The following is an 18,613-nucleotide window of genomic DNA, read 5'->3' as shown; positions in this document are numbered from 1 at the left end:
CGCCCGGGAATCATTTTTGGTGATTTAACCCCCAATTCCAACCCTTGATGCTGAGTGCCAAGCAGGGAGGTAATGGGTCCCATTTTTATAGGCTTTGGTATGACTCTATTTCAAATAATTGTATTAAAATAATAAGTCCCTCCAGGGATTCAACATTGAACCAATACCCACAAAGTATGTGCGGCATCGCAACTTCGTCCATTGCTTGCAACTTCCCAGCACATTTTCGCAAATCAGCGTCTTTTTCGCCAATCAAATTTTTCTCTGAGCAAAGCTCAACTTTGTAATCAAATCTAATGTTTGTTTTTTGTGTAGACGAAGCAGAAACAACAGCATGTAACAATATAGCGACTCTTTATTGCTCAAACGACACAGTTGTCTCCCTCCCACGTAGCTTGGCTTAGCTGTTCACGGTGCTAAGCCTTCTGGGTAATGAAGTATATAAACATACATTTTCTAGTTTACATGCATTTCTATATTTATTGAACCTTTTATTTATCCAGGCTAAGACAATTAAGAACAGATTTTCACTTGCAATGCTGACCTAGCATGTTAGAGATGTTGAAGTGTGATGATAATCCATCATCGTCTCTAATTTATTATAGATCACTCTTAACAGTTAAAAAATGCGCTTAACATTGGGGTGGTTTAAGTCAGACAAACACTTTTCAAGGGTAAAACATACACAGAGAATGTCCGCATCTTGCAGATGACAGAGCAGAGAGCGGACAAGTTAGGTGGTGTTTTTTTCTGTAATTATAATGATCATTATTAATAGTAATACATAATTAAAAAAGTGCACTAATTTGACAATGCGATCTGAGTATGGCTTTTACTGCCATCTACTGTCTACATATAAAGCGGGTAAAACATAAATACGGTATTAGTTTTACAATTTTAGGTGAAGTCCTTTGCTTTTTGAGGTTAAAGTCACAAGCAACACTTAAAACATTGATTTAAAAAAAAAAAAAAATCACAAGTTGACTCAATGTTGTTGCACAAAAAAAGCCTCAAAACGTTGCAACTTTGTGAAAAGGCCGGTAAAATAATTTCTACGTGTTGTTTAACTAAAGAAAATTCAACTTCAGCGCCCCCTTGTGGTTCAAACAGTTTGCTTTCCCAATGAAAACCAGGAGGAGTCTGAATCTGTTCAAACACACATGATGAGAGGACGGTGACATGATGAGAGGACGGTGACGTGATGAGAGGACGGTGAAGTAATCACAGGACGGTGACGTAATGAGAGGACGTGACTAATGAGAGGACGGTGAGGTAATGAGAGGACGGTGAGGTAATGAGAGGACGGTGACGTGATGACAGGATGGTGACGTGATGACAGGATGGTGACGTAATGAGCAGACGTGATATAAAGAGGACGGTGACGTAATGACAGGATGGTGACGTGATGACAGGATGGTGACGTGATGACAGGACGGTGACATATTGAGAGGACTGACGTAATGAGAGGACTGACGTAATGAGAGGACAGTGACGTAATGAGAGGACAGTGAGGTGATGACAGGATGGTGACGTAGTGAGAGGATGTGATATAATGAGAAGATGGTGACGTGATGAGAGGACGGTGACGTTATGAGAGGACGGTGACATTACGAGAGGACGGTGACGTTACGAAAGAACGGTGACGTGATGACAAGATGATGACGTTATGAAAGGACGATGACGTTACGAGAGGACGGTGACGTAATGAAAAGACGGTGACGTGATGACAAGATGGTGACGTTACGAGAGGACGGTGACGTGAAAAGACGGTGACGTGATGACAAGATGGTGACGTAATGAGAGGATGTGATATAATGAGGACGATGGCGGAATGAGAGGACGGTGACGTTATGAGAGGACGGTGACGTTATGAGAGAACGGTGACGTGATGACAAGATGGTGACGTTATGAAAGGACGATGACGTTACGAGAGGACGGTGACGTTACGAGAGGACGGTGACGTTACGAGCGGACGGTGACGTAATGAGAAGATGGTGACGTGATGACAAGATGGTGACGTAATGAGAGGACGTGATATAATGAGGACGATGATGTTATGAGAGTACGGTGACGTTATGAGAGGATGGTGACGTTATGAGAGGACGGTGAAGTAATGAGAGGACGGTGAAGTAATGAGAGGACGGTGAAGTAATGAGAGGACGGTGAAGTAATGAGAGGACGGTGAAGTAATGAGAGGACGGCGACGTAATGAGAGGACGGCGACGTAATGAGAGGACGGCGACGTAATGAGAGAACGGCGACGTTATGAGAGAACGGCGACGTTATGAGAGAACGGTGAAGTAATGAGAGAACGGTGAAGTAATGAGAGAACGGTGAAGTAATGAGAGAACGGTGAAGTAATGAGAGAACGGTGAAGTAATGAGAAGACGGCGACGTAATGAGAGGACGGCGACGCAATGAGAGGACGGCGACGCAATGAGAGGACGGCGACGCAATGAGAGGACGGCGACGCAATGAGAGGACGGCGACGCAATGAGAGGACGGCGACGTAATGAGAGGACGGCGACGCAATGAGAGGACGGTGACGTCTGCCAAGCAGCTATTGTGCAGCACATGAATAAACCCCCAGTAGTCAGTCTGATGTGGTTAAGATGTTCTACGGTGGTCTCACCGGAGCTTTGGTGCGGTTGGCGTAAGGCAGCGGCATGGCCAACCTCTCAAAGTCTCCCCCGCTGGAGCCTACCCTGGTGTAGGAGTAGGAGCCCCGGAAGTAAGGGTTGCTCCCCCACGAGGAGCGCAGAACACGTCGAGGCTTCGGAATGTCGGAGTTCCCTGTGGAGAGACAATTTCTTTTAAAGCTGATTTCCCAGCATCGTTTGGATTATTTCTCAAACATTTTGAAATCATTGAAACTCTGACGATTTGATTTCGACGCCTTTTGACTTGATTGACTTCCGGGCGGCACCTCCTTCCCACTTTGCTGCAAGTTCTTTCTTCAATCCAATACTGAGCCTCGCTTTCTGTATCACTTGCAACTTTCTTTGGCCCCATGGTGACTTATTTTGAAGCCTATTTACCAAACACGACTATTTGAACGATTAGTCAACTAATGGTTAGGATAGTTGATGACTAGTCAACTAATGGTTAGGGTAGTCGACTAATCATTGACTGTCCTAACGATTAGTAGACTAACCGTTGGGATAGTCGACTATCTTAACGATTAGACTCTTATCGATAGGTCGACTAATCGTTAGGCTAGTCCAGGGGTCGGCAACCCGCGGCTCTTTAGCGCCGCCCTAGTGGCTCTCTGGAGCTTTTTCAGAAATGTATGAAAAATGGAAAAAGATGAGGGGAAAAACATTTATTTTTTGTTTTAATATGGTTTCTGTAGGAGGACAAACATGACACAAGCCTCCCTAATTGTTACAAAGCACACTGTTTATATTAAACATGCTTCACTGATTCGAGTATTTGGCGAGCGCCGTTTTGTCCTACTAATTTTGGCGGTCCTTGAACTCACCGTAGTTTGTTTACTTACATGTATAACTTTCTCCGACTTTCTAGGACGTGTTTTATGCCACTTCTTTTTCTGTCTCATTTTGTCCACCAAACTTTTAACGTTGTGCATGAAAGGTGAGTTTTGTTGACGTTATTGACTTGTGTGGAGTGCTAATCAGACATATTTGGTCACTGCATGACTGCAAGCTAACCGATGCTAACATGCTATTTAGGCTAGCTATATGTACATATTGCATCATTATGCCTCATTTGTAGCTATATTCGAGGTCATTTAGTTTCCTTTAAGTCCTCTTAATTCAATTTATATCTCAAGACACACTATCTGTATGCAATATGGCTTTTAATTTTTTTAATTTTTGCGGCTCCAGACAGATTTGTTTTTGTATTTTTGGTCCTATATGGCTCTTTCAACATTTTGGGTTGCCGACCCCTGGACTAGTCCATTATTCCTTGACTAGCCTAACGATTAGTAGACTCTCTTATCTATTAGTCGACTAATCGTTAGGCTAGTCCGTGACTAGTCGACTGTTAAAATTGCAGCCCTCATGCTGCTACAGTAGATTGTGCACAGAGAAAGTTTTATGTGTGTGTGTGTGTGAACAAATAAACCACACACACACGTGATAAAGAGGATGTCTGTCTGTCAAGCACAGGTGTCAAACTCAAGGCCCGGGGGCCAAATCTGGCCCGTCACATTATTTTATGTGGCCTGCGAAATCCTGGAAATAATACGCGTTAATAAGATGCTCAATATTTTCACACGCATGCATATCTTTGAAAATGCAATATTATCAAAATGAGATTATTATTTTATCATGTATTCTAAAAATATTTTTTGTTAAAATAAAGAGAATTACTGTACTTAAATATCTGATTGACTTATGATTTCAAAACAAATGATCAAATTGTAGAATGTAAAATTGACAATAGATTTTTACGGTTAAATTCCGCCGACTGAGTTTTTTTTAACCGTAAAATCAACTTTGGTACCGTTTTTTTAAGAGATGTCCGATAATGGCTTTTTTGCCGATATCCCGATATTGTCCAACTCTTAATTACCGATACATATACATACAGTCGTAGAATTAACACATTATTATGCCTAATTTTGTCGTGATGACCCGCTGGATGCATTAAACAATGTAACAAGGTTTTCCAAAATAAATCAACCCAAGTTATGGAAAAAAATGCCAACATGGCACTGCCATATTTATTATTGAAGTCACAGTGCATTAATTTTTTTAACATGCCTCAAAACAGCAGCTTGGAATTTGGGACATGCTCTCCCTGAGAGAGCATGAGGAGGTTGAGGGGGGCGGGGTTAGGGGGTGGCGGGGGGTGTATATTGTAGCGTCCCGGGAGAGTTAGTGCTGCAAGGGGTTCTGGGTATTTGTTCTGTTGTGTTTATGTTGTGTTACCGTGCGGATGTTCTCCCGAAATGTGTTGGTCATTCTTGTTTGGTGTGGGTTCACAGTGTGGCGCATATTTGTAACAGTGTTAAAGTTGTTTATACGGCCACCCTCAGTGTGACCTGTATGGCTGTTGACCAAGTATGCCTTGTGTGTGTGAAAAGCCGTAGATATTATGTGCCTTTAAGGTTTATTGGCGCTCTGTACTTCTCCCTACGTCCGTGTACACAGCTGTGTTTTAAAAAGTCAATCAATCAATGTTTATTTATATAGCCCTAAATCACAAGTGTCTCAAAGGGCTGCACAAGCCACAACGACATCCTCGGTACAGAGCCCACATAAGGGCAAGGAAAAACTCACCCCAGTGGGACGTCGATGTGAATGACTATGAGAAACCTTGGAGAGGACCGCATATAAGGGACGGCGTGGCGCAGTGGGAGAGTGGCCGTGCGCAACCCAAGGGTCCCTGGTTCAATCCCCACCTAGTACCAACCTCGTCATGTCCGTTGTGTCCTGAGCAAGACACTTCACCCTTGCTCCTGATGGGTGCTGGTAGCGCTTTGCATGGCAGCTCCCTCCATCAGTGTGTGAATGTGTGTGTGAATGGGTAAAATGTGGAAGTAGTGTTAAAGCGCTTTGAGTACCTTGAAGGTAGAAAAGCGCTATACAAGTACAACACATTTATTTATTTATCATTTATATGTGGGTTTTACTTTTTGAAACCGATACCGATAATTTTAAAACCGACACCGATAATTTCCGATATTACATTTTAAAGCATTTATCGGTCGATATCGGCATCTCTAGTTTTTTTTCCATATACAGTCAGAGACTTAAAACATTAAAAAACTAACGGAAAAAAAACATTAAAACAAGATTTTACGGTAAAAAAAAATGTACCCCTAAAAACTGGCATTGTTTTTACATTTATTACATTTTTTTATATGCTGTAAAAAAACAACAACATTGATTTTACTGTAAAATTCCAGTGACAGCTGCCAGTTTTTAAAGTAAAATTAAAATATTTTTTAGAAGCTTATGTAAAAATATATATTGTTAATGTATTATATACCGCATTTTTCGGATTATAAGTCGCTCCGGAGTATAAGTCGCACCGGCCGAAAATGCATAATAAAGAAGGAAAAAAACGTATATAAGTCGCACTGGTGTATAAGTCACATTTTTTGGGAAATTCATTTGATAAAACCCAACACCAAGAATAGACATTGGAAAGGCAATTTAGAATAAATAAAGAATAGTGAACAACAGGCTGAATAAGTGTACGTTATATGAGGCATAAATAACCAACTGAGAACGTGCCTGGTATGTTAACGTAACATATTATGGTAAGAGTCATTCAAATAACTATAACATATAGAACATGCTATACCTTTACCAAACAATCTGTCACTCCTAATCGCTAAATCCCATGAAATCTTCTTCCTCGAATATTATTTGATATTTTACGGTAATGTGTTAATCATTCCACACATAAGTCGCTCCAGAGTATAAATCGCATCCCCCGGCCAAACTATGAAAAAAACTGCGACTTATAATCCGAAAAATACGGTATATATACATGTATATTCATATATTACCGTATTTTTCGGACTATAAGTCGCAGTTTTTTTCATAGTTTGGCCGGGGGTGCGACTTATACTCAGGAGCGACTTATGTGTGAAATGATTAACACATTACCGTAAAATATCAAATAATATTATTTAGCTCATTCACGTAAGAGACTAGACGTATAAGATTTCATGGGATTTAGCGATTAGGAGTGACAGATTGTTTGGTAAACGTATAGCATGTTCTATATCAGTGTTTTTCAACCTTTTTTGAGCCAAGGCACATTTTTTGTGTTGAAAAAATGCGGAGGCACACCACCAGCAGAAGTCATTAAAAAACGAAACTCAGTTGACGGTAAAAAGTCGTTGTCGCAATTGTTGGGTATGACTTCATAACCAAGCATGCATCAATATAGCTCTTGTCTCAAAGTAGGTGTACTGTCACCACCTGTCACATCACACCATGACTTATTTGGACTTTTTTGCTGTTTTCCTGTGTTTAGTGTTTTAGTTCTTGTCTTGCGCTCCTATTTTGGTGTAGCAGTTTCATGTCTTCCTTTGAGCGATATTTCCCGCATCTACTTTGTTTTAGCAATCAATAATACGTCAGTTGTTTTTATCCTTTATCAATGGGACATTGTTGATTGTCATGTCATGTACGGATGTCCATTGTGGACGCTGTCTTTGCTCCACAGTAAGTCTTTGCTGTCGTCCAGCATTCTGTTTTGTTTACTTTGTAGCCAGTTCAGTTTTACTTTCGTTCTGCATAGCCTTCCCTAAGCTTCAATGCCTTTTTTTAGGGGTACTCACCTTTTGTTTATTTTTTGTTTAAGCATTATACACCTTTTTATCTGCACGCTGCCCCCCGCTGTTCCCGACATCTACAAAGCAATTAGCTACCGGCTGCCACCTACTGATATGGAAGAGTATTACACGGTTACTCTGCCGAGCTCTAGACAGCACCGACACTCAACAACAACACATTGAAGTTAAAGTACCAATGACTGTCACGCACGCACTAGGTGTGGCGAAAATATTTTCTGCATTTGACGCATCACCCTTGATCCCCCCCTGGGAGGTGAGGGGAGCAGTGAGCAGCTGGTGTGGCCACGCCCAGGAATAATTTTTGGTGATAATTTGAAGACTATAATTACTGGTTTGCAAAATATATTTTTAACCTGAATAGGTGAAATGAGATAATCTCCCACGGCACACCAGACTGTATCTCACGGCACACTAGTGTGCTGCGGCACAGTGGTTGAAAAACACTGTTCTATATGTTATAGTTATTTGAATGACTCTTACCATAATATGTTACGTTAACATACCAGGCACGTTCTCAGTTGGTTATTTACACTTATTCAGCCTGTTGTTCGCTATTCTTTATTTATTTTAAATTGCCTTTCAAATGGCTATTCTTGGTGTTGGGTTTTATCAAATAAATTTCCCCCAAAAAATGCGACTTATACTCCAGTGCGACTTATATATCTTTTTTTCCTTCTTTATTATGCATTTTCGGCCGGTGCGACTTATACTCCGGAGCGACTTATACTCCGAAAAATACGGTACTCATTGTTAAAACCATAACTGCGATGTGGCCCTCAATGAAAACGAGTTTGTCACCCCTGCTGTAGAGTCCTAATTCTAAAAGAACTGCGATCCATTCTTCACAGAGACTGAGTCACCATCGTGTCGGATATGCTTCGTTTTGGCACTCGGTTCTGCGGAAAGCTACGCGGACAAACGGGACTACTTTGGCCGTACGATAATCAAGACAGCACAAAAGACTAAGGTAAACATTGCAAGGTTCATTACTTTGTGCTATTCCTCGCACGTAAACATTCTGTTGGTGCGCGGACTCAGTTTGCTTTAAGACGGGCATTGAATACGTTGTTTTGACTCGCTTTCATCCTGTTTCATAATCTCGTGACGGCTCACTTTTTCTGAATAGGCCTGAATAGGATGAGCGTCACCGAATGTAAATAAATGACTGAATTCAATTCCGGCTGATGGGACTGCACCCTGATGACCTCACGAAGGAGTTTGTGTGTTTAAGCGACGGTCAGTCTGATGAGGAAGTGACAGGAAGCGCTCGCACTCCTGACCTACTTCTGAGGCAGATTTGAGCACAGACGTCCTTCATTTCTGCACACATCCTTGCACTGAGATAACGTGCATGTTGCCAGACATGCATAAAGTCCTGCCTCGGTTCACAGGTTTTATGGGACGGCGTGGTAATTGTCACAATGAACCTCGAAAAATCCAACCTAAACTTCCAGTGTTACATTACACTAGTGTGCCGTGAGATACAGTTTGGTGTGCCGTGGGAGATTATGTAATTTCACCTATTTGGGTTAAAAATATTTTTGGCAAACCAGTAATTATAGTCGGCAAATGATGTGTTGCATACCTGCCAACTACTCCGGTTTTCCCGTAATTAGTACGGTTTTCATCAACCTATTCCGGGTTACGGTTGCAGTGATAAAAAATACGGTTTTTCATTATTAAAAAAAATTATTTTTTTTAAAGTTTTATTCACGAAATCGCGTAACAACAATGACAATCGACACTGCTTCCCGTAACTTCCTATCGAGCCATTCCGAATGCCATGCGCGAGGCTATTTATAGCACCGCTGCCAAGCACGAGGCACCAGTTGCCATTGTTTCCAAACGAGCGAACGATCATGAAATCAGCCGGAGAAAAATCGCAAACGATTCTTAAACCGAAAAGAAAACTGCAGTCATTCCGTGAAGAATATTCAAAAGCCTATCCGGGAATAATTATCCGTTCCAAAAAGGGTGAAAACTACGCGAATTGCACCTTGTGCAGACAAGATTTTTCGATCGGACACGGAGGAATTAGCGATGTAAAAGACCACGTTGGGACAAAAAAAAGTCTAATGCCGTTGCTAATGCCGTTGCCGTTGGATTTTAGCCACAAAAAGGTAAAGACACCAATGTTATCTATTGGAATTGTTTAGTACTGTTATACTGTTAAAAGTGTTTATACTATTTATGCTTTCAAGTCCAAGTTGAAGAAACCTTGTTAAATGTTGACAGCATAACTACCAAAATACAGAAGTATGTCCTTAATATTTTTGCAGTGCTATTTCTGTTGAAAAGTTAAAATGATTACATTAGAGATGTGATGTGCCACTTTTCAAGTGTCTGATGGCTTAAATTAATTTGCATTAATTTTTCATATTTTTAATTCTTTTGAAAGGCTTACAAAAAAACTACATTTGAATTGTAATTCCATGCTATTGACAGGACTATTAATTTTAATGAAGTTAGCTTACCATGTTTACAGTATGATAATTGTGATAGAAATGTGAATTTTAGGCACAGAATATTTTATACAATTGAACAAGGCAGTAGATTATACAAGCTTGGACAGAAAGTTAATAATGACACCAATTTTTTTTTTAATGGAATTGTTTAGTACTGTTTTACCATTTGTTTACTGTAAAAAGTGTTTATACTGTTTATACTTTCAATTAACAAATTGAAGTCTTGTGAAAGGTTGACAGGATAACTGGCATTAACTGTCAAAATAATTTCAAACTATTGAAGTTCGCTTACAGAATAAACATGTCAATCAACCCATATGATTTTTGCTGTAATATTTTTGTTTTGAAAAGTCACTGTGACTGATAGAAAAGTGATGGTTTTAGCAACATTTTAACCTGTCTGAATGCTAATAATCATTTTGCGTCGGGGGGCGAACCTGAATCCCCCACCAGGACTTTGTCTTGGACCTACTGGGGCCTGTGGCCCCTGGACCCTGGCTACTAGGTTTTTCTGATTTCAAAAGTTGGCAGGTATGGTGTTGTTGTTGAGTGTCGGTGCAGAGTAACCGTGTAATACTCTTCCATATCAGTAGGTGGCAGCCGGTAGCCAATTGCTTTGTAGATGTTGGAAACAGCGGGAGGCAGCGTGCAGGTAAAAAGGTGTCTAATGCTTAAACCAAAAAATAAACAAAAGGTGGGTGCCTCTAAGAAACGGCATTGAAGCTTAGGGAAGGCTACGCAGAACGAGACTAAAACTGAACTGGCGACAAAGTAAACAAAAACAGAATGCTGGACGACAGCAAAGACTTACGGTGGAGCAGACGGCGTCCACAAAGTACATCCGAACATGACATGACCACTCACCACTGGCTTGAACTCTTGTCTTCAGTGAGGCGCTATAAGACCATCAATGCAAGGACAAATAGACTGAAAAACAGTTTCTATCCTAGAGCTGTTATTACCCTAAACTCTGCACTTACCTGAACACTCACCACTTTATTACTTGCTTACCTCTGATAAAGATCTACTGTGCAATATGTTTTTTTTACATTTATTATGTTTTAAAATTTTAAATTGTTTTATTATTGTTGTTGTCTTAAGACTATTTTATGTAGGTTTGTTTTAAAAGCACCGAGCTGGATTGCTGTCCAATTTCGTTGTTTCCATACAATGACAATAAAGGTATTCTGATTCTGCGGTGGAGACACGTTAAGTCGTCGCTTACCGGACACAAAACAAAACACACACACACAGCCGAGTGACTCAGGTAGTGTGTCGTGGTCTTGTGCCTCTGTCATCCGTGCTCTCGTCACCGCTGATGTCGTTTCCTCTCCTTGTGAAAGATCGTCGCCAAAACACACGCTTTTGTGAGTCGCGCAGCTGACAGACTGGCGGTGCTTTTGTTTGCAGGGACCGGGAGTCAGCAGCTCCTTTTGTGCGCACATTTCAGTTTCCTTTTAAAGCCCAAGTCAAAAGTCAAATCTCAGCGAATGAAGATGAGTGCGCCACGGAAGACGACAATGCGTGCGTCTGTAATCTCAGTAAACAATACAACAAAATGCATGGGTGTGACCTTTGACCCCTGCCATCTGATTCAATTCACGTGCATCTTTCACACTGCCTTCGCAGCGTCATTTTTGTGTTAACAGCAGAATTGAGCGAGCAACTGAAGGTCGAATCTGTGTTACAAAAAAAGATCAATTAGAATAATACATAATGTTGGATATAGAGAACATACAAACCCTTTATTTATTAAATCACTATTATTGAAATTCAACAATTTGGTGCATTTGCAAACAGCTAGAATGATGTACAAAGCAAACTATAACCTGCTACCTAAGAATGTACAACAATTCTTCTCAACAAAAGAGTAGAAATATAACCTTAGAGGAAAATCAATTTAAAACATTTGTATGCTCATACAACACTTAAAACCTTTAGCATATCAGTATGTGGAATTAAATTATGGAAAGGATTAACTAAAGAAATCCAACAAAGCACCAATATGATTCAGTTTAAGAGATGGTTCAAACTACAAATGTTCACAAAGTACACAGAACAAGAATTATGATGAACATCTTGAACCTTTTTTTTCCTTTTTGTTTTTTTTATTGAGACAGATTATTTATGTATTTAATATTTGTTTCCTTACTATAGTATATCATTTTTTTATTATTTATTTGTTCACTGTTCTGTTACAGAGAACAAGGAAATAGGATAAAATTGCTATGGTATGCAAAGGGGTAGGATTAAATAAACTCAGCTTCTTCCTACTCCTTTTTGGACGTGCTGTAATGAAATAACTGGAATTGTGTGATGCATTACATTGTGTCGTATGCATGTTCCAAATAAACTGAAACTGAACTGAACCGAATCCGAAGGGGGACATTAAAGGAGAGTTTGCAATGAGGTGAGAACTTTAATGGGGAGCTGCACTTTTTGGGGGAACAATCGTTCACAATCATTACGAGAGACAATAAGACAAAAGTTGTTTTTTGTGTTTTTTTACGATTTTAAAGATGACAAAGAACGCTTGAAAGATACGGTTAATGGAAGTCAGCGTTGTAGCCTCTAAAACAACTTCAAAACCCTCCATCAACGTTTTATATACACACTGCAAGTCTATATATAACGTAACAGACACTGTAGCTGCTGATGGAAGCAACATGCATATTCAATATATAATTTCATAATTGGTGAGGATAAATAAATACAATGTATGTCCGATAATATCGGCCTGCCAATATAATTGGCCGATAAATGCTTTAAAATGTAATATCGGAAATTATCGGTGTCTGTTTCAAAAAGTAAAATTACCGTAATGACTTTTTAAAACGCCGCTGTACGGAGCGGTACATATCCGGTAAAACATGGACGTAGGGCATACTTGCCAACCCTCCCAATTTTCCCGGGAGACTCCCGAATTTCAGTGCCCCTCCCGAAAATCTCCCGGGGCAACTATTCTCCCGAATTTCTCCCGATTTCCACCCGGACAACAATATTGGGGGCGTGCCTTAAAGGCACTGCCTTTAGCGTCCTCTACAATCAATCAATCAATGTTTATTTATATAGCACTAAATCACAAGTGTCTCAAAGGGCTGCACAAGCCACAACGACATCCTCGGTATAGAGCCCACATAAGGGCAAGGAAAAACTCACCCCAGTGGGACGTCGATGTGAGTGACTATGAGAAACCTTGGAGAGGACCGCATATGTGGGTAACCCCCACTCCCCTCTAGGGGAGACCGAATGCAATGGGTGTCGAGTGGGTCTGACATAATATTGTGAGAGTCCAGTCCATAGTGGATCCAACATAATAGTAAGAGTCCAGTCCATAGTGGGGCCAGCAGGACACCATCCCGAGCGGAGACGGGTCGTCATGTCCGCTTTTCCTCCATACAAACAGCGTGCCGGCCCAGTCACATAATATATGCGGCTTTTGCACACACACAAGTGAATGCAAGCATACTTGATCAACAGCCATACAGGTCACACTGAGGGTGGCCGTACAAACAACTTTAACACTGTTCCAAATATGCGCCACACTGTGAACCCACACATTTCGGGAGAACATCCGCACCGTAACACAACATAAACACAACAGAACAAATACCCAGAACCCCTTGCAGCACTAACTCTTCCGGGATGCTACAATATACCGTAGCAGAACCTCCAGGTTCTGTAACAGTTTCTTCCCTCAGGCCGTAAGACTCTTGAACGCAACATAATAATCCCCTCAATTCCCCCCAAAAATGGATTAACTCGCTTGAACATAAAGACAATATAACATACATTCATAAATGTGGATGCATATGCAAAAGTGCAATATATTTATCTGTACAGTAATCTATTTATTTATATCTGCACGTTATTGCTCTTTTATCCTGCACTACAAAGAGCTAATGCAACAAAATGTTGTTCTTATCTGTACTGTAAAGTTCAAATTTGAATGACAATAAAAGGAAGTCTAAGTCTAATAATGTGATTAAAAAGGTATTTCCTTGGGTTGATTCAGCAAGTTTATGTTAACTTTATTTTTGTTGCAAAACCCATGTTAATTGAGAGGGGAATATATTTTTTGTTCCGGTTTGGTGGTGTTGTTGCGGGGACAATTAATATGTGACGGAATTAAGGAAGCCGCATGAGACCAGTGTTTGATGTGGAAGACGTTAATGGAGTCTCGGATTGAAGAGAAACTTTATTCCCTTGGAGTTTATGAGGCCAATGAGGTATGGTTATTTCTATGTGAAATCAATGTGTTCTCTTTTTTTGGTTGTCAGACTAGTTGTAAGTTCTGTTTGCTTATTTTATTAGTTCTGACGGCATTATATTTGGCATCGTTGGTAACGTGAAGAAGACGTGGCTAAAATAAATGTCTGTGAGGAAAATCTAACGACTTGAGCCTTGATTAAGACCTCAGAGGGAGTAACAGACACATTCATAACAATATGTAATATGTACAATATTTACCCTATTTTGATCATTTTAATCATTTCTGGGACTGATTTTTCCGTGCAATGATTTCTGTTTCCGTAGCAGCACACGTCTGACTTCCGGCAACAAATGTGTGTTCCTACTTCCGGAATTAAATACGAGTATGTTTTGTAATCATGGCAGACTTGGTAACAAACAACGAAGATGACTATTTTTGGACAAAATGAGGATTCACAACCTTATCTTTTTGAAGCTGAATATACCGCTGCTCATAGAAGCGAGTACGAAGGAAGAGCGACTTTGACGCTATAAATATGGAACTTTGAGCCTAGCTATTTCGACATAAATGGATTGCTTACCCAAAATCAACAGGAAACGTCAGCTGGACCAGGCGAACAACTGTCCATCGGGTGAGTCACTTCAATATCAATCATGATATTAAAGTGTTGTGCATTACAAACTCAATTGTGTTTCGTATTGTTGTCGAATCTCTTTTTGTAGTTAGCTTTCACCGTAGCACGCCGATGTGTTACTACCCTCGAAAAAGAGTTCCTCACTATTCGCTCTTACAATAACAATGTTGCGATAGTTTGGTTATTATACAGGTTAGAGAACGTTAATGAAGTACCGTATTTTTCGGAGTATAAATCGCTCCGGAGTATAAGTCGCACCGGCCGAAAATGCATAATAAAGAAGAGAAAAAACATATATAAGTCGCACTGGAGTATAAGTCGCATTTTTGGGGGAAATGTATTTGATAAAACCCAACACCAAGAATAGACATTTGAAAGGCAATTTAAAATAAATAAAGAATAGTGAACAACAGGCTGAATAAGTGTACGTTATATGAGGCATAAATAACCAACTGAGAACGTGCCTGGTATGTTAACGTAACATATTATGGTAAGAGTCATTCAAATAACTATAACATATAGAACATGCTATAAGTTTACCAAACAATCTGTCACTCCTTATCGCTAAATCCCATGAAATCTTATACGTCTAGTCTCTTACATGAATGAGCTAAATAATATTATTTGATATTTTACGGTAATGTGTTAATAATTTCACACATAAGTCGCTCCTGAGTATAAGTCGCACCCCCGGCCAGACTATGAAAAAAACTGCGACTTATAGTGCGAAAAATACGGTATTGTTGATGGTTTTTAAATGCATTTTTAAAGTGATTTGGAGGTAGAATTGATTGCTCCTATTAGCTGCATTGCTAGCTACCTAGAACAAGCTGTTTTTTATATGTTGGAAAGCGAAAAAAACTGAAAACTTTTTTCTTCCTGTCTCTCATAATAATTGTGAACCATAGGCCAGTGTTTTTCAACCACTGTGCCGCGGCACACTAGTGCGCCGTGAGATATTGTCTGGTGTGCCGTGGGAGATGATGTAATTTCACCTATTTGGGTTAAAAATATTTTTTGCAAACCAGTAATCCGCAAATAATGTGTTGTTGTTGAGTGTCTGTACTGTCTGGAGATCGGCAGACTTACCACGTTATACTCTTCCATATCAGTAGGTGGCAGCGGGTAGCTAATTGCATCGTAGATGTCGGAAACAGCGGGAGGCAGCGTGCAGGTAAAAAAAGGTGTCTAATGCTTAAACCAAAAATAAACAAAAGGTGAGTGCCCCTAAGAAAAGGCATTGAAACTTAGGGAAGGCTATGCAGAACAAAACTAAAACTGAACTGGCTACAAAGTAAACATAAACAGAATGCTGGATGACAGCAAAGACTTACTGTGGAGCAAAGACGGCGTCCACAAAGTACATCCGAACATGACACGACAATCAACAATGTCCCCAAAAAGAAGGATACAAACAACTGAAATATTCTTGATTGCTAAAACAAAGCAGGTGCGGGGAATAGCGGTCAAGGAAGATATGAAACTGCTACAGGAAAATACCAAAAAAAGAGAAAAAGCCACCAAAATAGGAGCGTAAGACAAGAACTAAAACACTACACACAGGAAAACAGCAAAAAAGTCCAAAAAAGTCAGGGTGTGATGTGACAGGTGGTGACAGTACACCTACTTTGAGACAAGAGCTATATTGACGCATGCTTGGTTATGCTTTAAAGTCATATCCAACATTTGCGACAATGACTTTTTACTGTCAATATCGGCTGCTGAGTTTCAGTTATTAATGATTTCTGCTGGTGGTGTGCCTCCGTATTTTTTTTAATGAAAAAAAAATGTGCCTTGGCTCAAAAAAGGTTGAAAAACACTGCCATAGGCAAGAGAAAATGTCCGCAAAAAAAGTGCAGTTCCCCTTTAAAGGGAACCTATTATGCAAAACCAACCTGTTTTTGTGTACTTGGAATGGCGTGGCAGGCGAGAATTCTACCACTCAACCACCAATGCTGTAGTCAATAAGTCCCTTTTTTTTCTTTATCCTCTTGTTGTGGGGCAGACTGGCTCGTACATGCACATGCATTCTCCGCTTTTGCCATTTGTAATACAAAGTAGCGTATAGTTCAAACTTATATCTGTCAGTCGGCTCGCTATGGAAGCGCTAAATACTACAACATGGCTGACAGGGAGAAGACGCAGTCGAAGTGGAAGCATTTGTATCCTAAAATGATGGGGGTTTTTTGATTGATTGAAACTTTTATTAGTAGATTGCACAGTATAGTACATATTCCGTACAACTGACCACTAAATTGTAACACCCGAATAAGTTTTCCACTTGTTTAAGTCCAAGTAAATCAATTCATGGTAAGCGGTTCGGAGATGGTCTATAAAACATAATCTATGCAACATTTCGACCAAAGAACCACAATTACATGTAACCTGCGCAGAGTACAAATGTTTTTCACTAAAGCATATGGGAGAATAGGGCTCTGAGAACACAAAAGCGCCAAGTTGCTGGGATAGATAGAGAGAGTAAACCCTCTTGCAGCCTGTTTGGAAGGGACGGACGACCAAAACAAACACACACGGACATGGTCATTTCTTTTATCCATTGATTGATTACCTCTGCCGGGAGGTTATGTATTTGCCAGGGTTTGTCTGTCTGTCTGTCGGTTTGTTAGCAACATAGCTCAAAAAGTTATGGGCGAATTTTACTGAAATGTTAAAAGTCTGAAATGCAATAAGAAACAAGTTATTAGATTTTAGAGGCGGGTGTTTTGTGGGCTGACTCACTCCATTCGAGACTCATAAGAGATGAAAGCCATAGATTATACAATTTGAACGGCGGACAATGAGCCTTTACAGACTTTGAATTCTGAAATTCTTCACTGGTATAAAAACGGACTCCGTTGACTTAATATACCGTATATCACCAAATAGTAGCCCGGGTGTTTATTTCACAAAATCGATTCAGGAGACAGGCGTTTAAAGGGGAACATTATCACCAGACCTATGTAAGCGTCAATATATACCTTGATGTTGCAGAAAAAAGACCATATATTTTTTTAACCGATTTCCGAACTCTAAATGGGTGGATTTTGACGAATTAAACGCCTTTCTATTATTCGCTCTCGGAGCGATGACGTCACAACGTGACGTCACATCGGGAAGCAATCCGCCATTTTCTCAAACACATTACAAACACTGAGTCAAATCAGCTTTGTTATTTTCCGTTTTTTCGACTGTTTTCCGTACCTTGGAGACATCATGCCTCGTCGGTGTGTTGTCGGAGGGTGTAACAACACGAACAGGGACGGATTCAAGTTGCACCAGTGGCCCAAAGATGCGAAAGTGGCAAGAAATTGGACGTTTGTTCCGCACACTTTACCGACGAAAGCTATGCTACGACAGAGATGGCAAGAATGTGTGGATATCCTGCGACACTCAAAGCAGATGCATTTCCAACGATAAAGTCAAAGAAATCTGCCGCCAGACCCCCATTGAATCTGCCGGAGTGTGTGAGCAATTCAGGGACAAAGGACCTCGGTAGCACGGCAAGCAATGGCGGCAGTTTGTTCCCGCAGACGAGCGAGCTAAACCCCCTGGATGTCTTGGCTCACACCATCCCTTATGCCACCGAAGATGATCAAGAGAAGAATATCGACCCTAGCTTCCCTGGCCTGCTGACATCAACTCCAAAACTGGACAGATCAGCTTTCAGGAAAAGAGAGCGGATGAGGGTATGTCTACAGAATATATTAATTGATGAAAATTGGGCTGTCTGCACTCTCAAAGTGCATGTTGTTGCCAAATGTATTTCATATGCTGTAAACCTAGTTCATAGTTGTTAGTTTAATGCCAAACAAACACATACCAATCGTTGGTTAGAAGGCGATCGCCGAATTTGTCCTCGCTTTCTCCCGTGTCGCTGGCTGTCGTGTCGTTTGTCGGTTTCGCTTGAATACGGTTCAAACCGATATGGCTCAATAGCTTCAGTTTCTTCTTCAATTTCGTTTTTGCTACCTGCCTCCACACTACAACCATCCGTTTCAATACATGCGTAATCTGTTGAA

General features: G+C 40.5%; 1 protein-coding gene across 2 annotated transcripts in view; it reads right to left on the bottom strand.

The window, feature by feature from the left end:
- The window catches only part of smox (spermine oxidase), a 61,740-nt gene that overhangs the window by 2,246 nt on the left and 40,881 nt on the right, over positions 1-18,613 (bottom strand). For both annotated transcript variants that reach the window (XM_061984026.1, XM_061984027.1), the window contains exon 6: positions 2,633-2,793. In XM_061984026.1, the coding sequence (XP_061840010.1) occupies positions 2,633-2,793 (161 nt within the window). The remainder of the gene's footprint in view (positions 1-2,632; positions 2,794-18,613) is intronic.

This window comes from Nerophis lumbriciformis, linkage group LG25, assembly GCF_033978685.3.
Source record: "Nerophis lumbriciformis linkage group LG25, RoL_Nlum_v2.1, whole genome shotgun sequence".
Lineage (NCBI taxonomy): Eukaryota > Metazoa > Chordata > Actinopteri > Syngnathiformes > Syngnathidae > Nerophis > Nerophis lumbriciformis.
This window is presented reverse-complemented; position numbering and strand designations above follow the sequence as displayed.